Genomic DNA, 25,862 nt, shown 5'->3' with positions numbered 1-25,862 from the left:
AGAAAAAAGGAGGAAGGGAAGAAAGATTAAGACTGAGGGGCCTTCAGTTTTATTTGAATTATTTAACATTTAAGCTGCCTGGTACATACATTTGTATTATTATAGATATTTTCCTGATGTCTAGCATTTACAACACCCCCCACAAAGAGGAAGGAAGGAAAAAAAAAGCTAGAAGAGAACCTAGAAGGAAAAAAATATATTAAATGTAAGCTTCCCTAAATGATGTGAAAGTATTAACATGAATAGTAAACTCCCTACCTCTACGCTTAGTCCCAAAGGAATGGTTATTTATGTGTTCCAATCTTTATGGTTTATAAGCAATGTCAGAGGCATTCTATGTTCTCTTACATAGTTATTAATTCTTTGAAAAAAGATAAAATGGCAACATCAGGGGTGAATTTCAGACATGAACCCTTTTGGAAACACTTGAAGAGTGAGTGGCATAAAAACTTTTGACTTTAAGACCCCAGAATTGCAAATGACCAGCTCAGTGGCTCTGCTCTGGTGCCACAATGCCTTACTCCTCCTCATCTGTTTGTGGAAGCCTAGTAGCTTCCACAAAACAAGGACAAGTGAGCCCCTGGTGATTATGGGATGCTGGAAGAGGCAGTATACTGGAACTGGCAGCTTGGGAGAAGAGCAGAGCTCTGGGAAGAACAAGGTAGAGACAGAGTAAGGCAGCCTCTGGCAGCTGTTCACCTTCTATACAGAAGCAGTCTTGCCTCCCCCCTTTTTTTAAAGGGAAGTGCTCACTCTTGTAGAGCTTATGAAAGGACAAGCTCCACAATTCAGCAAAGGCCTAGATCCGTCAAATACACTGTGTCAGATAAAAATTACCTAAACATTCATTATTAATCACTAGAAAAATCACATGAAGAGAAGAAACTCACAGTTTAGAATCTTCTTTGGTCATGGAAGCAAATGTAAACATGAGTCCCCCGTGGGGGCACAGAAGAGCACTGTTTCCAACCGACGACACGGGACTACATCGTGTAGGTTTTCTACTCAAGTAAGACAAGGAGGATCAATATACATCACTACTGCAATCACTCAAGATGTGTAAGATAATTATTTTTACATTTGAAATATATTTAATTCATTTAATGTAAACGAAAGAAAATTTTAGTACATGCTAAAAAAGTAACCATCAAAGGTACTGTGATCAGAACCTTTTTAATCCTTAAAAATACTACAATCAACAAAAACAGAAATAGGAAATAGAAAACTTGGGGCTCTACCTAACAAACTTCCGCCATTCTTCTACGAAAAACTGTGACACGATGTATAGGACATCCGTTTCCTGGAACAGAGAATCACACGCAAATGCCCATTAACCTAAATCTTTTAGGGAAAATGTTTTCCCATATACTGTTGTTCTCCTGTTTCAAGTTTTATAAATATAATGCAAATACAGCCCTCTGCCAAGAAACTGTAAGCTAGAATAAATCCCCCAATTAGACAACTAAACCAAGAAAATCAGAGGCGCTCTGGGTGGTTCCCAAACAGTTCATTAGAAATTTGGGAAGAGCTTTAAAAAGGTAAGATGAATTCTATTCTCTTCTCTGAGGATCACTATACCTCTGGCCAGTTACTGAGACACGGTCTGTTCCTGTCCTGGAACAAATTTGGAAGAGAAGTCTTTTGCTCATTTGCAATCATCTTATGTAAGGCTTCATTTTCTTCCCCTTCTCTTTCTAAAATCTGTAAGAGAATGAAACAAGAAGCAATCAACCACCCCCTGCTGACAGCACAGTACTTGCCTCCTCTCTACTCCCCCCACAGAAGCACAATGTCAATTCCCCAGGGAAGTCAGTCCAGGGAGGCGGCATGTGATTTCCCCAGACGGCAGCACAGAATCAGTACCTTGCACTGGGAACAGCATTCTCTGTAACTTGGAAACTCAGGAGCCTTTGGAAAGTACTGCTGCAGTTTGCTCCAAGCCTCTTTAGAAACAAGTCTTCTTTCGTTTTCAGATATGCATAACTCCCCTGAGTTTAAAAAAAGAAAATTATATTGGGGTGGGTAAAGCTAAAAAAGGTCAGTATAGAGCCTCCAAATCTATTTCCTATTCCTTCAACCTAAGAAAAATTTGTAGGTACTCTTTTCCTTCTTGCCTATAATTCGCTCTTTCCTTAGTTTCAAAAATCTTTAAATTTCATCTTTAAGGTTATTTAATTCTAAAGGAGCTATCCATTCCTGTATGTCCTTAATCGAGGTTGTGGCTGAAAAACCAGGCAATAAAAAAAACAAATGTATGAGACGAGAGCCAGGCACTTCCCATCTTTCTTCCTGCCAGTGAAGGAAGCAATGAAAGGAGCTTCTGGGGATCGTGGTACCCTCTGCCAGTGGAGGGTGTTCAAGAGCAATGCACCCCCACTCACACTCAAATGCCACACTTGCCGACAGGTTTCTTTTCTCCCACCTGAGAAATAGTATTTTCAAGGTTGGGTCCAATCTTACCAGAACCATTCTCATGTTATCAACTGAAAGTTTAATAAAGCAAGCTCTGTTCAATCAGAAAACCATCTCTAGTCAAAATCCACCTGGCTTGCTTACTACTGCCGTCACCCCAATCTACGGGGACCATTGGAAATCACAGAAGACAGGGCGCCCAGGTGGCTCAGTCAGTTAAGCCTCCAACTTTTAGTTTTGGCTTGGGTCATGACCTCATGGGTCATGGGATCGAGTCCCGAGTCAGGCTCTTCGCTCAGCGGGGAGTCTGTGGGAGATCCTCTCTTCCTCTGCCCACACTGCCCACCCCTGCATGCTTGCTTATTCTTTGTGAAATAAATCTTAAAAAAAGAATAAATAAAATAAATCTTAAAAAAAAAAAAAAAAATCCCAGAGGAGAACACTAGTCAGCACCAACGCCCTTCCTCTTCTCAGGTCCCAGAAACGCCCCGGCGGCAGCAGCTCCCAATCTCAAGCGCCCAACATCAGCTTACTGCTTGCTTGCCCACATACGGCTTTCAGGAGGCCTAGGCCTGCCTGCTTTCTCTACCCCTCGCTCCCTTTCTGCTTCTACATCTTGTTGTTTTGGCTGCCCCCAATCGATAAATTAGTGAACTGCACTTATGTTATTAGATGCAGTCATTACCCAAAAAACCATCTTTTAAGTTTTCAAAGCCGTACATTTGTTTCTATCCCCGTAAGTAAGAAAAATAAAGCCAGTGACTTTTCAAAGTACTGTAACATCATTTTTTGCTTTACGGATTCTACAAAATAAACTGAGAATCCGTGATCTTGATATACCCAGTCACCACCGTAGGTTGTTTATAATGAAGCTGGAATATGGCCTCAGGTCTGTCTCATCCAAACCCCCAAATTTCTAACACCTCAAAATGCATTGTCTTACCTTCTATCTCTTACTGAGCTTTGAATACCCCAAGAAAAGATTGCTTTACAAAACTTATTATCAGAGAAAATAGGTCACACTGTAAAAATTAACTTTCTTTCTGAGTAGGCTGTTGACTTAAATTTCCTGAGGTCATGAAGACCTACTCCAATAAGTATCCTCAGACAACCTGGGAACTTTTTTTAAGGTTAATTGGATTATCAGATTCTAATTTAGTGCATCTTTATGGTGAAATATAATGCAGCCATAAAAAAGATGACAGCAGATTTCCACAATCTGATTTAAAAGAACTCCAAGGCAATTATAACTTTAAAGTGATTTCTTTCTTCTCCCCCCACAAGGACTGAAGACTATATATGTGCTGTATCAGTACATACATGGTTCAGAAAAGGTACGTGAACAAAGGAAACAGTAACACAAACACACACACACTTTAATGGGATTTCCTGTCACTGGGGACGTGTTGCCCTTGTTCTGATGGGAGGGCATTTCTACTAAATGACTTGTCATAATGCTGGATGTGTATAAAAACAACCTAAATTTATTTCTGAAGTCAGAAGACTATTTTAATAAACCATTTTATTGCAGTTTCATTTAATAAAGTCCTTCCCTGTACTTCTTATATCATGTTCCTAAATTTAGTGTCCTATCATTTTAATAACCGCCATGACTAAACATAACTGAATCTTGTTTATGACCTTACAATCACTAACTTTTACTTGTGGTATATGAATTTTTAGACTTGTATCCTGTAATAAGTATCACTTTCCTAAATTTGAAAAGAAAAAGCCAATCAACGAAATTCATCCTGGAGCAACATCTCCCAACACAGGATCAAATTAGCCATGAGAGATCAAATTCAACAAACACACTGGATAACCTAATACCCAAGGATTCTTCGAGTAAACACAGAAATCTAGTAAACGATGAGTTTAGATTGTGCATACATACCCTCACCCACAAAATCTACTTCAAACCATAATAACTTGGGGGTACAGAGCATCTGAAGAACTTACAAAAACAACAAAAAACTGCCAAATTGCCAAGCAAATTGTGTAATAAGAAAGGTTTAGGGGTGCCTGGATGGCTCAGTCAGTTAAGTGACCATCTCTTGATTTCAGCTCAGGTCATGATCTCAGGGCCCTGGGATCCAGCCCCACACTGGGGGTGGGGGGTGGTCCCTGGCTCAGCTGGGCAGGGTCTGCTTCTCTCTGTCCCTCCCCAGCTCATTAGCAAGCAGGCGCTGTCTCTCTCAAATAAATGAATGAATTTTATTAAAAAAAAAAAAAAGAAAAAGAAAGGTTATAGGAAGGTTATCCACTTAAATACAAAATGAACTGGGTAAGAAAGCTTGATACATATAATAGTATCTGCAATAAATACTGAACTCTATAGCAGTAGTAAATCTAATGGAATATAAGCTGGTGATTAATTCACATAAATCTGATGTATTAAATATACACAGGGCTTTATAAATATATTGGGATTTTACAGTAAAAATATGCAAATTCAAAATAAGGACATCCAGATAAAAATGAAATTTCCAAACTGGACTTTCGGTGACTACTACATAACATTAAACCAGAGTAAAGGGATTTTTTTTTTTTTAATTTTTTTAAAGATTTATTTACTTGAGAGAGAGAGAGTGCGAGCGTGCGGTGGGGCGAAGGGCAGAGTGAGCTGAGGAGAATCCCAAGGAGAATCCCCACTGCGTGCGGAGCCCAACACGGGGCTTGATCTCACAACCCTGAGATCATGAACTGAGCCAAAATCAAGAGTTGGACACTTGCTTAACTGACTGAGGCACCCAGGCGCCCCCAGAGTAAAGGGTTTTAAAAAAGAAAAGGTATTAAATCATAATGATGGATAAAGAGAACATAGAGGGAACAATGCCAACAAAACTTTTTGAAGCTTAAAAGGAAATAGATGAGACACAAGAGAAATGAATTTTAAATTGGCAAAAGTCAGGAAGTAACCAGATTTACCACATTGCAGAATTGCACCCCAGTGACCCAGGAATTGGGAGTACACAGAAGTTCAGATGGCATTAAAAAACAGGAGAACAGACCAAAAGTCTGTACTTAGAAGGCAGTAAAATTTTCAGTCCCTTTCCCTATGCCCTATAGGTAACAAACACTCTACCCACAGAATGCCACAGGCTTCTCTGGCAACTTGCAGCCTCAGGCCCCTGCAGAGTGCAGGGATGAATGTGGTCATGAGCTGAGATGGGGTTAATGTTTCCACACAGAAGCCAGAGACTCCCAAATCCTCTTGTCTCTCATGACCCCAGAGCACTGACAGCCCAGCCTGCACTTTCCCAGAATTAAAGTGGAAGATGCTTATGGAAAAATCTGAGTAGCCCAAGAGCAGATATGGGCCGCGGGAACTCCCCACAGCAACAGCCCAGCCAGGGCCCCCTAACAGCAAAGCTCACTGTCATCAGACTCGGCCACACGCATGGCATCCAGGGAGCATCTTGCACAATAGAGGAGGGCAGGCCCACACCAAGGCAGGTTGAGTTGAGATGTCACAACACTGGAGACAAAAATCTTACAAGCTGCCAGAAATGGAAGAAAAAATGTAACCTTTTGGCTTTGGAGAAATGGTATGCTAAAAGGGAACAATTCCTCCCAGTTGCTGACAAAAAATAATTTCCAACAGACAATTGTATACCTAGTCTCTGCAAAACTACCCATCAAGTGTATTGACTTTCAGCAGGTAATTCTCACCTCTTCGTGCCTCAGTTTACTCACTCATCAGTACGATGGATATGACAGTAATACTGAGCACTCAAGGGTTGTTGTAGAGATTCAATGAGTTAATATTTATACACTTATAAAACCACTGGACACAGGGTAAACATTCAGTTCATGTCCACTACCCTCTTATTACTCAGTAGAGCTATTGCCACCACCACAGCTCAGGAATGAGTTTTAATATAAACCTCATGAGTGAAGTGGGTTTCTAAGTAAGGTCCAATATCCTGCACCTGAAAACCTTGGTCCCAACCTAGTACACTGGAAAGTGAGGTCCACAAAAACAGTCGTTGAGAACCATCCTTTTAAAGTACTAGATAGGGCGCCTGGATGGCTCAGTTGGTTAAGCGACTGCCTTCGGCTCAGGTCATGATCCTGGAGTCCCAGGATCGAGTCCTGCATCGGGCTCCCTGCTCGGCGGGGAGTCTGCTTCTCTCTGACCATCCCCCCCTCATGCTCTCGCTCTCATTCTCTCTCTCTCAAATAAATAAATAAAATCTTAAAAAAAAATAAAATAAAATAAAGTACTAGATAAAGTAAGGGCGCCTGGTTGGCTCAGTGGGTGGAGCACGTGACTCCGGATCTCAGGGCCGTGGGTTCAAGCCCCTTGCTGAGTGTACAACTTATGTAAAAAAATAATAAAATAAAATACAAGATAATGTAAAACCACTGAGTTGAGATCAAGCTAAAGATCTAAAAACCAGCTCTTGTGCTCAAATTTTCAGCTGAGGAGTGCAGCACAAGTCCTGAAATCACATTCAGCTCTGCCATGCTTTTTGTCACAACTGTAATCCTGAAATGACAGGATGAGTCAAGAGGTGGGAAGACAGAGCAAAAGTCAATGAGTTAAGGGGTAAGATGACAGTCTGAGTTCTGACACCGTTTCAAACAGCTGGGGGGCACTAAGCAGGAAGGTCAGCACTGTGCCACAGATGCCTCAACTCTCAAAAGGGAGGAATGTGCCCCACTGTCTACATTCATGCTATGTTGGTTAAGGGAAAGGAAAGCTGGTATGGGTCGCCTGGGTGGCTCAGTCAGTTAAGCGTCTGCCTTCGGCTCAGGTCATGATCCCAGGGTCCTGGGATTGAGTCCCGCATCGGGCTCCCTGCTCAGCGGAGAGCCTACTTCTCCCTCTCTGCCTGCCTGCCTCTCTGTCTACTTGTGCTTCTCTCTATCACTTTGTCAAATAAATAAATAAAATCTTAAAAAAAAAAAAAAGACAAAAGCTGGTATGAAAGCATCATGAGAAAATTCACTTCACCTTCTTCTACCTACTCAATCTGTCAACCACGTGCGAGGTCTTGTCTTCCCTGCTTTGTGCTCCTCCTGTGCACTGCAGTGTAAGCGGGGCCAACTGGGAGGCATGGTGATGGGACAGGAAGGACAAATTGGCTTGGGACCCACAGAGACTCAAATCCACACCCCAAGATGATTCCCCCTCCCAACTATATGGCCAGTAAACAAGTAAGTACAGTCCCTCAACTAGTCAGCGAAAGCACAATGCGACAATATCCAAAACACCAGCCTACAAATACCACTCCGGTGACAGCTGTTATCACCAGTGTCCTCGAGGACTCTTGATATAAAAGGACTAGTGTGCACGAGGGTAGGTGTTGAGATACCATGTACTGGTTCATAATGAACTAGTAAGAACTGAACACAGTCAGGGACGGGGACAATGATGAAGTGGTTTTGAGAAGCAGATGCCTGTTTGACTTTCACAGTGCTAATAGAATGGAAAACCATGTCTCATCTACAACAGGTCCCTTGCAGAAAGTTACTTATTAGAAGTAAGCACTCCTTGGGCGCCTGGGTGGCTCAGTTGGTTAAGCAACTGCCTTCAGCTCAGGTCATGATCCTGGAGTCCTGGGATCGAGTCCCGCATCGGGCTCCCTGCTCGGCAGGGAGTCTGCTTCGTCCTCTGACCCTATCCCCTCTCATGTGTTCTCTCTCTCTCAAATAAATAAATAACATCTTTAAAAAAAAAAAAAAAAGAAGAAGTAAGCACTCCCTAGGACAAATAAGAAATACGTAAGCAGATACATAGAATTAGTGAAAACCTGTAAATTATTAAGAGTACACAGCACACAGCAGCTGGTCAGTAAATGAATATGAAATGAAACAAGAAACAGCCCTGATAATATTAAGAAATGTATAAACACTGTTCTGAAAATGTTCAAGTAGAACAAAGACTCACAGTCACGGGACATAACTGAAATTCTTCCTTTTAAAGTCAAATAGTCCTTCAATGTGGCAAGTGACAAAAAAGTTTCTTCTCTAAATATGGGAAAATCTTATTTTGTATTTTTTTTTTTTTTTAATATTTTGCAAGGAAAGAACAAAGGATACGAGAAACACTGGTATGAAAACAGGCAGTAAGAAGCTAACTATTAAAAAGGATAAAAGAACAGGCACGCCTGGGTGGCTCAGCCAGTTGGGCATCTGCCTTCAGCTCAGGTCATGATCCCAGGGTCCTGGGATCAAGCCCTGCATCGGGCTCCCTACTCAGCGGGGAGCCTGCTTCTCCCTCTGCCTGCCCCTCCCCCTGCTTGTGCTCTCTCTCTCTCTCTCTCTCTCTGACAAATAAATAAAATTTTTTAAAGTGGGGGGTAAGAAAACAGAAACATTAACAATCAAGCACAGGTTAGAAAGCCTATTACTCCACCCTGGCTGCTGTGTCAGGGCCTAATCCCTAAGAAATGCGGCAAAACACTGAACAACACATTTATGATACGCTAATGTCAGACTAGCAACGGAAGAGGTATGCTTCCAGCTTACCATGTGGACAAAGAATGTCTTCATTAAAATTTAATTCCTCCTCCTCTTCTTTTCTTTCTTCTTTTGATTCATCTAATCAAAGGAAATACAGATAATAACCACTCTAGCTATTATAGTTGAAGTTTAAAGTAGCAGAGATACGACTGTGCACAATTTTGAACAAAGAAAACTTAAAACATTCTAAAAATTAGACCCAAGTGATTCCTACCTGCTACTGTTAGGAAGTGTTATATTTCTTTCCCTTAAAAGGAAAGAAAATTATCTGAATGGCAGTTTTACTTTTTCAAGATTTAGATTATGCAAGAAAATGTTCCTTTTTTCAAATTGAAAAATACTTTACATATCCTTCCATTAATTCTCGTCAAGCTATTCAGAATACAGGATCATAAACCAAGTTAATCATCTACATGTCATGTCATTTTCACCCACCTATTCTTTTAGGGGTTAAACAGAAAGCTTCAGAAAAGACTAATGAGAAATAAGGACTTAACCTTTAACATCAAAATATATATTAAGAACTGAGCCTTTCCCATTAACATTTCTCTTCCAATACCCACTTTTCCTATCTGTCTACACTGTGTCACCATGAATTTGTAGTTGTGTATACAAGGTACACTGTCAGATAAAAAGTCTGAAGTCTAAGGAGATTACAATAGTTATCCATGGGTTTTAGTTTAAGTACATAAGACATTTAAAGAATATTTATTAATCACATTAAAAACCTCAGTAGAAAACCGGGCATACAAAGGACACTCTCTCTATCACATACACAAATACAACTACTTCTCAAATAAAGGACCATGGTCGATCTCGATAATTTTGAAAGGCAAAGCCCTGACACTGCTAAATCATTTTTCATATATCAGACTAGTAAAAAGCTGATGTGAAAAGCATACTCTTCATGTGGACAAAAGCATGGAAAAATAAGCCCCCATATGCTTTCTGGAGAAAATTTACCAATACGTATCAGTACGTATTGGCAATTATAAGTGGGTGTGATTCTCTGATCCAACAATGTCTGGGAAGTTATGCATACATAAGGACGCTCACTTTATCTGTTCTTATATACTAACAGTACAAAACTGAAAAAGAATCAGTTAAATAGAATACATCCATACAACGAAATGCAGCCACTAAATAAAAAGAACCATGTATTCTAAGAGAACAAAATGCACAACTGCATCTACAGGAGTGCCATTATTAAAATACAAAACAAAACCCTATTTTTATAGCAATTATATCTGGTGTAAACGGCTTGCAGATTTTACTCTGTACCTTCTGCACTGCTTCAAGCTCTTAAAATCTCTGAATGGAGGAAGGGCGAGAAGAGAAACATATTACTCTCAAACCAACATGAAAACTATTTTTAAGCTAGGCCAACATCAAGATACTTTCTATTATGGCATCTGAGTTTACTTAAAAGGAAGAATCACTGGGGTGCCTGGCTGGCTCAGTTGGTGGAGTGTGTGACTCGATCTCGGAGTTTTTTGATTTTGAGCCCTATGTTGGGTGTTGAGATTACTTACAAGCTTAAAAAAAAAAGGACCACTAACACATAAAGAAGCTTAAAAGAGCACCAAGTAAATATTTAACACACTGGGTCATATGATGCTACTAAAAATATGGTTTTTAAATGACAGGACAATAACACTGAAACTAAGGTTAAGTTCATGAATTGTACAGCAGAGCAAGATTTTTTTTCTAACCATAAGGGGAAAAAAAATGCTCTTCAAATTTGAAAATACTAAAAATCATAGCTTAAAACAAATAGTGGCTTTGGGGTTTTTCTTTTTTAAATATTTTATTTATTTATTTGACATAGAGAGAGAGAACACAAGCAGGCAGAGCAGCAGGCAGAGGGAGATGGAGAAGCAGACCTCCCGTGGAGCAGGGAGCCCAATGTGGGGCTCGATCCCAGGACCCTGGGACCAGGATCTGAGCCGAAGGCAGACGCTCAACGACTGAGCCACCGAGGCGCCCTTGGGGTTTTTATTTTCTTAAAAAGTTAAGAGCTGGTGCGCCTGGGTGGCTCAGTCATTAAGCGTCTGCCTTAGGCTCAGGTCATGATCCCGGGGTCCTGGGATCGAGCCCCGCATCGGGCTCCGGGCTCCATGGGAAGCCTGCTTCTCCCTCTCCTACTCCCCCTGATTGTGTTTCTGCTCTCACTATGTCTCTCTCTGTCAAGTAAGTAAATAAAATCTTTAAAAAAAAAAAAATCTATGTATGTAGATCCTAATTATCTGGATAAGAAAACTAAGTGAAACAACCACTTCAGGGTCACTAATTGTGCCTGAATAGACTGATCAAACCACTAGCTTCCATTTTAAACCTACAAATAATTTTATTTATTTAATTTTTTTTAAAGATTTTATTTATTTATTTCAGAGAGAGAGCACATGAGAGGGGGGAGGGGCAGAGGGAGAAGCAAGCTCCCTGCCGAGCAGGGAGCCCGATGCGGAACTCGATCCTGGGACTCCAGGATCATGACCTGAGCCGAAGGCAGTCGCTTAACCAACTGAGCCACCCAGGCGCCCATAAACCTACAAATAATTTTAGAGCCTTAATTCCCCTTGTATCTTATAAAACACTGATTATAAAATTCAATTTAGTGGTTGACCTATATTAACATAATTTCCTACTTGAAAGCACAGCTTCAGAAAACTCAGAAGAATTTAAAAGCAAAATGCTATTCATAAGCTGCCTTCTCTCCTTGATAAAAAACGCCGTAGTACAAGCTCATTTTATTTGCCAAAGGCAGCCTGTAAATGTGGCAGATAATCTATAAAACCAAACATACTGAGCTGCCAATATATACTATGTGACTAGCACCAGACTCACCTTTCTTAAAAATTTTAGTCTGGAGCAGAATTTAAAAAGAATTTTGCACATGATTAATTGGAGAGACCAGGAGCAAAAAGGATGCCAGGGCACAGAGAATTCCTCATGTGAGCTGCTGAGCCCTTGCTCAATTTCAGTATCTTAACATTAAATCTTGGGACGCCTGGGTGGCTCAGTTGGTGGGGCAGCTGCCTTCAGCTCAGGTCATGATCCCAGGATCCTGGGATCAAGTCCTGCATTGGGCTCCTTGCTCGGCAGGGAGTCCGCTTCTCCCTCTGCCTGCCGATCCCCTTGCTCGTACACACTCGCGCACTCTCTCTCTGACAAATAAAATAAAATCTTAAAAAAAACCCAAAACAATCTTTTATTTGTTCTGAGACACTTGAGAGCTTCAGGTTTAATAAAAATGGCCTATGAAATTGCACGGATGGGAATTCTGTGGTACCGTCCACGACCACCAACACAGAGACTTTTCACATTACCTTTGTTCAAGGTGTTGCCGTTCATTTTCCCGTTGCTTTGGTCTACGTCACCATCTGGTTCATCTAACTGTTCAAGAGCGAGCTGGCGCCAACTGCGCAGGGAGGACTTCCCCACCCAAAATCCATCATTGCTGCAGAACAGAGACCATGTGAAATCACACAAGTAGCATTTCCTAATGGCCCCCTTCCCGTTCTTTATGTGTAAAGGTCATGAACTAAAAATGAATTACAAACATTCAAAATCTGCTACTGTCCACACAATTTTTAACCCACTCCCATGTTTTGGCCATTTTCACTCTTCACTACTAAAATGCAGTTATCTCAGATTCTGTTTCCATCCCAAATCTTATCCTGCTTCCTCAATTACATTCACGCCGAACACAACACAATGGGCTACTTTCTTTCCCTTGACTACTACTCCCAAAGACATACAGTTGTGCCTTCAAGCACACATACAGGTCCTCACATATATACATCCATGTCTACATACAAACACACATTTAAGGAGTCCTGAGGCTGTTCGCAGAATGACCAAAAACAGTGAACTAGGTTAATCTTTATTTGGAAAATATATAACAGAAGTTAAACCCAGATATAATAAGCTCCATAATAAATGCCATCTGAGTTTACTGGTTCCCAGGTCCAGAGGTCCACTGGGGAGTGGCACTTGACACACTCCAAGTATGCTGGGTATTTCTGCCAAGGATGCTCCCCTGGGTACCCTCTGTTAATACACTTCAGGCTCTCTAGAGGGGACACACCCACACCTGAACACATACTACCATGCTGCCTTGGTCTGGTCGGACCTCAGACCCGCACCTCTGCTTCTACTTTTCTGATGGATGGAATACAGTAGCAAAGCCTGAGTGACTTGGCTTTATTCATCTTGAACACAATGGCAATCACTGCAAAAATCTAACCTCCCTGACGTCCACGTCATTGCCCTTCTTTCTTCGAAAAACCCTAACTCCTATTGTCTATAGATTACAAGCCATTTGGTTATTACCTCTTACAACTATTTTGGTTTATCAACAACAGTATACACTGTGTAACATACCCCTTTACCGTCGCCTTTAGCAGATTATTAACAGTTTTATAATCTTCATTTAGTTGGCTCTTCAGACGCAACACACGACAGCGTTCTACCACACACTCCTTACACAGGGCTTTCACTAGAGGTGAGAGAGAAGAGCAAATGAAGTTCATTCAAGCACAGATTACCTGTGAGCAAAGTCAGGACTTCACAGAACACAGAATTCTAAAGCAAAGTCACAAGTTTTGACAATAGGGAAAACTGGTATATATCCTAAATTATTTAGGTTGATACAGATATCAAGGTAGCAAAATTAGTATCTGCATAAAGAAAGAACAATGAGAGATGAACTGTCATAATATGGTAAAACAGCCTATGCCCTCAAGGACTTTATTCTACAAGGTTTAGATGCATATTTTACAAGACTAGAGTTAAACAATTGAGGCTCTAAGATGGGGGGAGACAACATATCTGACAACTATAAATATGTTAATTGAGAGCTTCATGTGAATATGAAATATTGGAACACTTCAAAGCACAGAACACTGGGGGGGGGGGGGGGGGCGGAGAACCATCAAGGGCCGATTTAAAACTCACAGTTGTAGGAATCCTATGAAATGTGATTCTCTGGAAGATCTAATCACTGCTTAGTTCATTGATCATGAATCAAAAACAAATTTAGAAAGCAAAACTCCAGATGTGTACAAGAGAAGGCCTGGATCAGGCAGTTAAATGCCAGTTTTTATGCAGTAAGTTCTACACATTCAGAAAACAGCACTTAATTTAGAAAGAGGGAGGGAGGGTGATCACACAATTTTGTTTTAGCACATTCACCTGTAGATTGGAGGTGGGGCTTATGTTGCCATTAAAACGAAAAATGTTTTGAGGAGAGACAACCAGAACCAAACAGACTATGGATACTATGTCGTTATATATAGTTCTGTATTCAAAGTAGAATTGAGCAGCTTCTATTCATAAGCTAAGTAACAATCTACAGTAGACGTGCAATCAACCAGACCAAGGTTCGAGTACTTGGAAGAGTACTGAACAAACTAACAAAATACTACCAGATGGTTTTCTCAAAAGAAGAAAGTTTTGTCTCCTCTGGGAGGAAAACAACAAGGAAATTCAATGAAAAGTGATGTATAATGCTACATAACTTCTTTACTGAGCAATTCCTTTCTTTCTGCAAAGCGTACAGAACATTTGGACTGGCTGGCAGAGTCTGGGTCAGATGATCACAGAGACCATAGGGTGAGGACTTAATGAATTCCTTCGTACTCGGAGAAGACACCCCGAATTACCAGTTAGTCTTGGTCCTCCCCCGTATCGACTATAGAAAATGTCGGCTGCATATTCAGATATTCTCTTCATAATTGAGATCTTGTCAGGATGAAGCTTGTCATGGGAACACAGGCAAGCGTGATTATCAATAGGCTTGGTGGGTGTCGATTCATCCAACCACTTCTGCAGCCACTCGAGAGAGACAAATTCATAGGGCTCTGAGGAAGAAAGGAAAGGAAAGAGTCTATGTATTTTTACAGCTTTTTGACTAAGTGATACATTCATTCTCCTCAAAAGACAATGCAAACCCTGTCCAATGTTAGCAGAATCAGAAGCATCACTGTTCAGGGAAAATGTTTGAGGACCGCGACACAAAGCTCCATTTAACTACCCTCTTCTGGTTCAAGGAGCTGTGCATGACAGGGACGAGTCGGCACGGTGCCCTATGAGATCGGCTGGTATTATTAACCACATTCTACAAAAGAGGCATCCACAGAGAGAAGTGTCTTGCTTGACAGCACGAGCAGAACTCTGATCAGGACACCCATGGTTGTTAACTACAAGGACATGCTCCACGCCAGCTCACAAGTCACATAACCTCATTCCCTATTATGTTTATTTCATAAATGATTTTCATAAACACTTCACCAATACGTGATATACATGTGGAACTGAAAATGAAACGTCTGACTGAGTTCTAAGTTAGAGATTAACCTCATCAGCTATAACCGCACTTTTACAAGCCGGTTTCAACCACTGAACTTTTCTTCATCCAAGAGGATACTGATGTCAATTAAAACGTATTTGATTTCCCCATCCCAATCCATATCATGAGCTATTTGTCACATTATTATGTATTTCAAGAAAGTAAGCTATTTTTAAACAAATTTCAGGATGAAGTACACTAGAATTGAATTGTTACTGATTTTGAAGTTGCAAAAATTAAGACAAAACCAAACCACCTCAAACTGAATTTTCATTTGGGAAAACAGAGTCCATGAGTTCCCTAAAAGTCAAAATTAAAGACAAAGGGCCAGCTTTGATTACTTACAAAGATCTCCAGTGAGTCCCAGCATAAAACATAGAAGAAAACATACAGAGATTGAATTTACGTATTTGTATTATGTACTACTTCTGATGAGATCTGAGGGATAGACAATTCAACTCAAAGCCCATTTTGACCACTTTTATACTACAAATCTAGAAGACTAATTTCCATTTTAAGTTTAGTTTGAAACATTTCAATTTTTACAAAACCAAAATCCGGCATTGTCACATCCCGTATTTGTGCTAAGACTGTACATTGTCAACTGAGAGCCTTCTGAGTCCTCAGCCCTAATGCAGCTGCAGAGAAAGAGCTCATGACTGCAAGTTGAGACCAAGGTCTAATCCAAGTTCTGCGACCAAGAAACTGAACTTGAGCAAGTCACTTAAACTCTCTATGCTTCAGGTCTTTTATTTGTAAAATGAAGGTAATAATACCTGCCTTCTACCTACCTCACAGGGATGTTGTTGAGTGTAAAAGATAAGATAAGTGAAGCATTTTGAGCTTTTTGGAAGAAAAGAGATATAGAAAAATTAATCATACATTCACACAATATATAAAGAGGAGACCTTAACATTCAGTATAGGTAACATGGTCGTGGCACTTTACAATATATAATGGTGTGGTTCATTAAATTTAAAATACCTCCCCATTTTATTTGCCATTTGTCACGTTGAAACTGCCAGGGACACAGTACACTGGGTATCTTAAGAATGCAAAGACAAATGATCTCTATCCAAGAAAGGAAAATGAAAGTTTTAGCATATCTCATCTTTTCCCAAATACAGTCCCATAGATTAAAATTTTTATTAATCTAAAGGCCATCAAAGGGAGGGAAAACAGAACTGTGACACAGAGCCACATGCAAGAATAATTTGGCAGGTGTTCTCATTTCCCTGGGAGATGGAGACGGGAAAAGAGCAGATTGTCACCTGCTATGGCTAACTGGAAGAATACACGGTAAGGACCCTGACTCTTTTAAGAAAAGGAATCTAGGAAAACTGCACGTGCACAAAGCACGCCTGGCCAAGGGCTGTCTGCCGGGATTCAACGACCAGGGCAGCCATGCCTGACCTGTATGACAACAATGTGGCTCAAAGGCAGTCTGTTCAAGACAACATGCTCCAATCCCCTACCAGAGTCCCACAGAAAACCTCCCAGTGAAGCGTATTCTGGTTTTGAGCAGTTTCATATGAATTAAATGTAAGATATGAAGATCAGAAAAACCATGTCTGATTTTATAGTAAGAGGAGGAAGAGAGCAGAGAGCAGGCCTGGAATTCTGATATAATAACCATATTATTAATTCTGCCCATTTTCTAGATTCAGGGTGCCAGTTTAGTATGCTGGAGGACCTGTGGGAGGAAGAGTGACTGTGGTCACATAGGTCTCTCTCTCTTTCATTTTCAATCTCCATTACTATAAAGAGCTGTATCAATCTCTGCCAAGACTAACCCTGAGGATCAGGGTCAAGCTCAAGTCTCAACGGTTAAAGCAGATCTATTTCTGGAAAGTTTTTACACTACAGATGCTTCTGCTCTAGACAAAGACTCATGGCAGGATCTCTGTCACTTGTGATCCAGAAAACCATCTGAGCACCACCTTCTGAAGGCATGGGTCATCAACCACCAAAAAGGAATGAGAACTCTATTTGCCAAGTTGGAGATACCGAAAGGTTTAAAATCTCAGCATTTGGCAAAACAGGAAAGCACTTGTTAAAATATTTACAAAGGAAAATGTACATTTTGGTTAAAAATTACTTATAACTTTTTTTTTTTTTAATGCCTGGATTCAAAATAAGGAATTTTCTTTTGGGGAGTTATAAAAGTCCAGGAAAGATCGCAGCATCAAAAATATTTGCAACACTCAACCTAGAGATAAAATTTAAGATTATTTAGAGAGAACTTACTTCAATACCAAGGCTAAAAGGGTTTGTGTTCCCAATGAGGCTTATATTTTAGGTAAGGGACTCTTCTTTAAATATTTTCACAAACACAGGTAGGATTTAGAATATGCATAACAAAGACTTGGATGGGCAGCACAAAACCACGGTCATCTGCTTTGGGATTTGTCAACATTTTAGCACATCATAGATTTTCTACTATGTAAGTTTAATGCAAATGGGGAAAAAATCATGAAGTTCATAATTGGTAAAAGTATTGATAAAGAGACATATTCTGAAGAACATAAGAACAGGTTCTTATAGACTGAATGAAAATAGCCAAGAGAAGCGCCAAGTATGTGTTAACCTGACACATCACATCTCTGGGCCATGTGGTAGTTTTAAAGAGTGGTTCAAAAAGAGCATTTTACTTTAGATTCAGTTAGTCCCTTTCTCTCATCCAGTGAATGCAGGAAACTGGGAATATAGTTCAAAAAATAGATTTCTAGGTCTCAACTCTTTTGAATAAACTTAGAGATCTGCATCATATTCATTCCTGAATCATTTCCAGTAAAATTAAGGTCAGTCTAACTTTTTAGAATAATCCCAACCCTTGGGACAGAGTGAGAGTAACAGGTTACAAAGAAAGGTCAGAATCAAATAAGATGTAGTTCAGAAAGAACTTTTAAAGAGCTATTCTTACAGATTTAGCAATTTATATTCATCTTTTGTTTGAAGTTATTATACCAGTAATAGAAAATTAAGATATGAAAAAGACAAAACCACAAGTACAATTACACTTGAGTATTTATTTTCTAAAATTAGGATTAAACTGCCTCTTCCTTGCGCAGGAATTGGGCACGGGGAATTCTGTCTATGAAATGACAAAGACAGTGTTATCACTACTAATGGCACAGTAGCCTGGAGAAGTTGGGGTTTTCTTTCTGAGGCACTGGGTAAACTTGCATTAAACATACACAGTAAAGGGATGAGCTGGCTCATGTGGGATAATTCTTAAGAAATTAGGGGTCAGCAAAAAGCTCTCCTATTCTTAGCATAATATTTGGTATTAAATTTCAGATTAGTCTAATAGTATCATAAAAAATAGTATTCACAGAAAAAAATGCCGGTTAATACGGCCAGGGCACAAACTGTGCAGCAAGGAAACAACATAGTGAGTTGCTTCCATAGTAACCCAATCAGATCTTTTGTGAAGAACAAATTAATACCTCACAAAATAGAAACATCTGTAAGACTCATATAGATGCAGAGCGCTGACCTAAACCTTGTAATTTATTAAGAGCTTCCCGTTTTTAAAAGTACATGGTAACAAAAATTCTATGGAATGCTACACATCAAATTATTGCTGGTTTACACAGTAATTTTGTAATGCCTAAGCTGGCATGAGTGGGTTATAGGACAGGGTAGGGGCAAGTTTGTTCATACACATCTGTGAACATGAAAGAAACAAGGCACATCATGGCAACAGTGCTGTCCCAGAATATCTTACAGACCAGCTCCAGCAGGTAACCTTTGGTACAGCTCCTTAACCTCTTCATGTTTAGCTTTTCCTTTGTCCACGCTTTGCTTGCGCATCTCGGCCATTTCGATACACCACTCCTCAAACTTGGAATTATCCCGATCTACCAGCTCTTGAAGAAAGGCTTTCAAAACATAAAAGACAAAAAATAACGTTTTCCTGTTTTCAAAGACACAAAACCATGCCAATCTCTGAATTATACCAAATACTGGCTAGGATTCTGGTGACAACTTCCTCCTGAGGTCTCCCTTCTTGGGAGAAACCTCCACCCTGAAGGCGAAAGTAAAACTGGTAACAGCCACTAGAATAATACTGGGTGATGCCCAACCTGGTTCTCCATGATGTCACGAGCCAACTAGAGCCATCAAATGGCTCAGAAATACCATCCAAAATTGAGAATGCCACAGAGCACAAACAGTATTAGGTAAAATGACAACTGAAGATTGCCTTCAGGCCAGTAGCAACTCTTTTTTTAAATTAAGTAGGATCTACGCCCATCGCAGGGCTCAAATTCACGACTCTGAGATCAAGAGTTGCAGGCCCTACCAACTGAGCCAGCCAGGCAGCCTACAACTGTTCCTTTTAAAAAATAATCTATAAAATTAATTAGAAGCGGCTAAAACACATTTGTTCGCTTTACAAATTAAACCAAATGGCAAAAAAAAACAACACAAAAAAACCCACAAATGGCTCTTTAAATACATGCTTTGCCTACCTACAGAATTTTTTAAACTGTTTTTGCTTTTCTTTGGGAGGAGAGGGGTCAGTGGAATAGTTCTGTTAAAGGCTCCTTTATTTTGAAAACTATTTTTTTTTTTAAAGATTTTTTATTTTATTTATTTAACAGAGAGAGACACAGCGAGAGAGGGAACACAAGCAGGGGGAGTGGGAGAGGGAGAAGCAGGCTCCCCACAGAGCAGGGAGCCCGATGCGGGACTCGATCCCAGGACCCCGGGATCATGACCTGAGCCGAAGGCAGTCGCTTAACCAACTGAGCCACCCAGGCGCCCAAAAAACTATTTTTTTTTTCTTACAGAATTCATTTTTGGGGTGCCTGGGTGGCATAGCTGGTTAAGCGTGTGACTCCTGGTTTCAGCTCAGGTCATGATCTCATGGGTTATGAGACTGAGCTCCTCGCTCAGCAGGGAGTGTGCTGGAAGATTCTCTCTCTCTGTCCCCCACTCTCTCTCAAATATTTAAGTAATCTCCACACCCAAAGTGGGGCTCAAATCCACAACGCAGGATTAACTAAGCTACCCAGGTGCCCCCCAAACTCATTATTTTTATTTTATTAAGTAGGTTCCATGCCAGCAAGGAGCCCAATGTGGGGCTCGAACTCATGACCCTGAGATTAAGACCTGAGCTGAAATCGAGTCAGATGCTCAACCGAGCCACCCAGATGCCCCAAAACTCACTACTTTAAAGCAAATTTGTGATTATATCTACTTTCACCAACAAACACCATATGCAATGAACCTATCTTGATAAAGGAGTAATTTCCTGTCACTGATCTGTGAGCACGATATTCTATAGTTATTTGCCTTCTGTAATCTTGGAAAATTGCTCACCTGGTACCTGAACAGTTGTGGTGGGTTTTTCTTGAGTTTGTAGTCTATACACCAACATATATGCATTTCTAGAGCAGTGAGTTCCTTTGCCACACTTGGGTTTACGCGTCTGGGACTTAGAAGGTTCTGCTGAGGTGGAAAAATAAAAGTTAACTAAATTAGAATGCCGATGGTCAGTCCTCATGCTTTTGCAGGGGAGGGGCAGGAGGAGGGCCACAGAACACAGTTCCTACAATACACATTCAAGATATTTATTTATTATTTTTTAATTTATCTTGTAAGTAAGTTGACACCCAGTGTGGAGCCCAACACAGGACTTCAAATGATGACCCTGAAATCAAGACCTGAGTCGAGATCACGACGATGCCCAACCAACTGATCCAACCAGGCGCCCCCATACTTAAAATTCTTTAACAGGGATCTAAAACACTAAAAGGCAATACAAATTCAGCATGCTTGTTGGATGTCTGAATATTTAAACAGGTTTCCTACCCTGTTTACACCCTGTGTGCCATATTCCATTTTTAAAAGATGGTAAGTACTATTTTTCATGAAGACAAACCTAGAAGCAGAAAAGGTACTACTGCAATGAGTTTATTTTAATGTTGGTCTTAGATTATAAAAATAAATCTAGATCATTTTAGCAAACCAATAGATGGTTCCCAGGAAGGAGAGGGTAGGCTGATGGGTTAAATGGGTGGTGGGGATTAAGGAGGGCACTGGTGTGATGAGCACCAGGTGTTGGATCCAAGTGTTGAATCGCTATAACTGTGTACCTGAAACTAAAGTAACACTAATATAACACTGTATGTTAACTGGAAAATAAAAATTTAACAAAATGGCATGTTCATTAACATGAAATGCTAATGAGCATAAAGATTAGCCACTGATACCTGTGAATTCAGTAGCAAGTAGAAACATTAAGTGTTCTGAATGTCAAGTCTATCTATCACATGAACGTGATCTTTGAAATGGTGCTGAGTGGGGCGCCTGGGTGGCTCGGTCGGTTAAGTGTCTGCATTCGGCTCAGGTCATGATCTCCAGGTCCTGGGATCAAGTCCCGCATCGAGCTCCCTGCTCAGTGGGGAGTCTGCCTCTCCCTCTCCCCGTTTGGGCTCTCTCTGTTTCTGTGTGTGTCTCTCTCTCCCTCTCTCAAAAGAATAAATAAAATCTTAAAAAAAAAAAAAATGGTGCTGAGCACCCCAGGGTAATCTTCGGCGAGGGTGGGGCGCACAACAAAAAGGTCCTGCTTAGTTCTAGGGAAATCAATGACCAGATTTTCAATTCACCATGTTCTTTTCTAAAATCAATCTGCCTCAACACTGCGGTCCCACTCATGGTCTCTGCCTGCCTCTCCTTTCTCAGTTATCCTCCCATTTTATTAAAGAAAGATATAACCTCTCACCCAGAGATTTAAAAACTTTTAGCCATGTCATTATAAGAGATGTTTACAATAAAATTTTGCTTTGTGTTTAATTCAAAAATTTATTAACATACTTATACTGATGGATTATGTGGTGATATTTATAATTTAAAAAAAAGCTCAATCCAAAAGAACTTTTGAACTATTTAGAGATTTTATGGTTACAGAGATCTTAAGTATATTCCACGAGAAAAAAATCCCATACGGTCAATTATAATGTAAATACTACCACGGGAGAAAGGGTAAGGGTTAAAAATGTCCTGCTCTAAAGAAAGACCCATCCATGTGTCTCTGAAAAGTTAATACTATGTTACTAATTTCATTTGGACTCAACTGAAAGAGTGATGTTACTGTTTTACTATTTTTGTTAGAAATCACATTATGTGTAGCTACTTAAAATTATGATAAAAAAAAACGGATTTCGGGCGGCGTTGGTTAAGCGTCTGCCTTCGGCTCAGGTCGTGATCCCGGGGTCCTGGGATCGAGCCCCGCATCGGGCTCCCTGCTCCGTGGGAAGCCTGCTTCTCCCTCTCCCTCTCCCCCTGCTTGTGCTCCCTCTCTCGCTGTGTCTCTCTTTCAAATAAATGAATAAAATCTTAAAAAAAAAAAAAAAAGATTTTATTTATTTGAAAGAGAGACACAGCGAGAGAGGGAACACAAGCAGAGGGAGTGGGAGAGGGAGAAGCAGGCTTCCCACGGAGCAGGGAGCCCGATGCGGGGCTCGATCCCAGGACCCCGGGATCACGACCTGAGCCGAAGGCAGACGCTTAACTGACTGAGCCACCCAGGCGCCCCAGATCTTTAAAAATAAATAAATAAAAATAACGGATTTCAAAATGTTCAGGGAGGGGCACCTGAGTGGCTCAGTCAGTTAAGCAACTGATTCTTGGTTTCAGCTCAGGTCATAGTCTTAGGGTTTTGAGATTGAGCCCTGTGTTGGGCTGCATGCACAGCCTGCTTGGCATTCTCTCCCTTTTCCTCCCCTCCCACTTTGTACCTCTCTCCATGCGCTTGCCGTGTGCACGCACACTCTCAAATAAATAAAATCTTAGTAATAAAATAAAATGTTCAGGGAACAAAAATTTGTTCAATATTCTTGTAGAGTACACAGGACAAAACGTTTGAAGACCACCATTACAGGGAATTAACAATGTCAGGAGCGTATACAGTAATGAGGAGGTTGGGCATTTCTAACTAAACATAAAGATTTAACATGTTTGATATGTTTTGAAAAAATATTTTATATATTTATGGGAGAGAGAGAGAGCACACACGAGGCAATAGCGGAAGGAACCCAGGGGGAGGAAGAGAGATAAGCAGACTCCACGCTGACCACAGAGCCCAATGCAGAGCTCCATCTCACAACCCTGAGATCATGACCTGAGCCGAAACCAGGAGTTGCACTCTCAATCGAATGAGCCACCCATGCGCCCCAACATGCTAGATACTTTGTGTGAGATGGAATATAAAACAATTCAAACAAGTTCATGATAGAATACCAAGGATTTTCTAATTTTGATAAAAAAGAAAACAAGAGATGAAATTTGCCATGTACACTGCATACAGCAGTGAGGTATTAAAACACTGGGATGGGATCCTGATAAGGTGGAGTCTCTTTCTCTTGACCTATTTTAAGATTTAGGACTATCTGTATGTAGAAGATAGATAAAACAGCCTTAGCAATGCTTCTAATCCTACAATTCTAACTAAAATTAAAATAAATCAAATAAACCTCAGTAAAGAACAATTAAAGCCACATCTCAGTTTTGTTCCCAGGTTCTCGTAATATATATATATCCATACACACACACACACACACACATATATGTGCAAATATATATATTCATAATATATACTCCTAATATATATATATCCTTATACCTCAATATTAAAGTGGGAGTGCATAGCTCAGTATCTACAAACACCTAAATGTGACTTTTTTTGTAGTATCTTCTATTTTATCTATTTATTTTTTATTATTATTAACATATAATGTATTATTTGTTCCAGGGGTACAGGCCTGTGATTCATCAGTCTTACACAATTCACAGCACTCACCACAGCACATACCCTCCTCTATGCCCATCACCCACCCACCCCATTCCTGCCACCCCCCTCCACTCCAGCACCCATCAGTTTGTTTCCTGAGATTAAGAGCCTCTTATGGTTTGTCTCCCTCTCCTCTTGTTTCACTTCTTCCTCTCTTCCCCTATGATCCCCTGCCTTGTTTCTCAAATTCCACATATCAGTGAGATCATATGATAATTGTCTTTCTCTGACTGATTTATTTCACTTAGCATAATACCCTAAATGTGATTTAAAATAGAAATTCTCTCCAAATTACAAAACCATGGCCCTACTTAACCCAAAACATGCTCCCACCTAACCAAAAACATGTTCCCACTGAACCATCCGTGGAAAGATTCCCCATATACATCCAAAAGCTGACTCCAACAACCATGCTCCTCCCTGACTCCTTGGCAAAGTGGTTTTGATTCATTAAGAAAGAACAGTGGCAGGAGACACACCTATTCCCAATCCTTTTCTTATTTAGACTCCATAGTCCAAACCTCACCCAAAAATGACGAACACGGTAATAAAGTGATGAGAAGCTCAGCCGAGATGGCTCCTACTAGAAGAACTATTCACTTCTGTAGGGAGTTAAGTGGGTATTCTGGTCCAAGAACATGAACGTGACAACAGCTATTCACCAAGTACTCCCAATGGCCAACCTCATCACTACAAAACAACAAGCAGCTTACTCCCCAAAGGCATTGCTCACATTCGAGGGATGGGAAAAGATACTTAACAGGAAGGAGTATACACTGTTCTCAGAGTAATGGTTCCCTGCTAGAGTTATTTCCCCAACATGAATCTCCTAACCCAAAGAAAAGGACTACAAATCCTACTATGTTAAATCTACCGTTCATCATTTTAAGATTAATACTTGCTATCCTCTCCCCTTTCATCCCCCCCTTACCCCAAATTAAACTGGTTCTTGAATATTTGCCTTCAAACTGCACTGAAACCATTACAGAAACCATCTCTGGAAAAAAAAAAAAATCTTTTTTTTTTTTTTTTTAATTCGGGCATTTCTAACAAAAGATGTTCAGAGATTTTACATGTGTTTAAGAAACGGAAATATCCTTGCTAACCGAGAACCCAATCTTCGGCGAAAGAATTTATCAAAAAGATTTCCAGTTAAAAAAAGAAAAAAATTTATATTTTAAAAGGGCACTCACAACTTAAAGGTTTTACCTAGATCTTCCTCAATCCCTAGTTGTAATTTCTTCCCCTCCATCTTTTCTATGTCTTCATCATTAAACTTATACCATTCACCGGACTGTGGATCTTTCACGTGGGCAATGTAGTGGCCAGAATAAGCGCTCACTCCTCTGTGTATAAGGACCGCACTGAGTTCATACACATAGGACCCACCTGGAGAAAGAGAAAGGGAGAAAGTGAAAGACAGTTTGAAGAACAGTATTTCTTATATCCTGAGTCTGAATTGTAATGATTAAAATTGTTTACACATCTGATAGAATTGAAAACATGTCACCTAAAACAAGACAAAACAAATGTCACCTAAGATAAAAAAAAAAATCTAGTTTTACAGAGTAATGTAAACGTCTTAAGCAGCTCATTGCATTAACTCTCCATTTCCTCTGCAAAATATACAGATGGAAAGAAAGCTCTGGCATCCTGGGCACCCTGGTCAGGGTTACAAAGCTATTCTGTTGTAGACTTTGCCCCTCTGCAAACTGATGAGCTATATTCCTACCAAGAATCAGCTGTTCGTATTCTTGTTACAAAATTATTTACACAAACTAACCAGATGGGAGTGTGAAACTAAAAAGCTATTGTCTCTAGAAAAAAAAG

General features: G+C 40.3%; 1 protein-coding gene across 4 annotated transcripts in view; it reads right to left on the bottom strand.

Annotated features, from left to right (window-relative positions):
• USP48 (ubiquitin specific peptidase 48) overlaps positions 1–25,862 on the bottom strand; it is a 95,374-nt gene that overhangs the window by 25,508 nt on the left and 44,004 nt on the right. For 2 of the 4 annotated variants that reach the window (XM_035019566.1, XM_035019569.1), the window contains exons 9-19: positions 25,242–25,421; positions 20,561–20,689; positions 18,967–19,116; positions 14,547–14,744; positions 13,267–13,381; positions 12,210–12,340; positions 8,890–8,961; positions 1,864–1,988; positions 1,579–1,701; positions 1,239–1,300; positions 891–1,001 (exon numbers count right to left, since the gene is read on the bottom strand). In XM_035019566.1, coding sequence (XP_034875457.1) covers positions 891–1,001; positions 1,239–1,300; positions 1,579–1,701; positions 1,864–1,988; positions 8,890–8,961; positions 12,210–12,340; positions 13,267–13,381; positions 14,547–14,744; positions 18,967–19,116; positions 20,561–20,689; positions 25,242–25,421 — 1,396 coding nt within the window. The remainder of the gene's footprint in view (positions 1–890; positions 1,002–1,238; positions 1,301–1,578; positions 1,702–1,863; positions 1,989–8,889; positions 8,962–12,209; positions 12,341–13,266; positions 13,382–14,546; positions 14,745–18,966; positions 19,117–20,560; positions 20,690–25,241; positions 25,422–25,862) is intronic. The other 2 variants (XM_035019567.1, XM_035019568.1) reach the window with 2 other exon arrangements.

The sequence above is a fragment of the Mirounga leonina genome, unplaced genomic scaffold (genome assembly GCF_011800145.1).
Source record: "Mirounga leonina isolate KUSES-001 unplaced genomic scaffold, KU_Mleo_1.0 Mir_173, whole genome shotgun sequence".
Lineage (NCBI taxonomy): Eukaryota > Metazoa > Chordata > Mammalia > Carnivora > Phocidae > Mirounga > Mirounga leonina.
The sequence above is the reverse complement of the archived record's forward strand: the minus strand, read 5'-3'. Positions and strand labels throughout refer to the sequence as shown.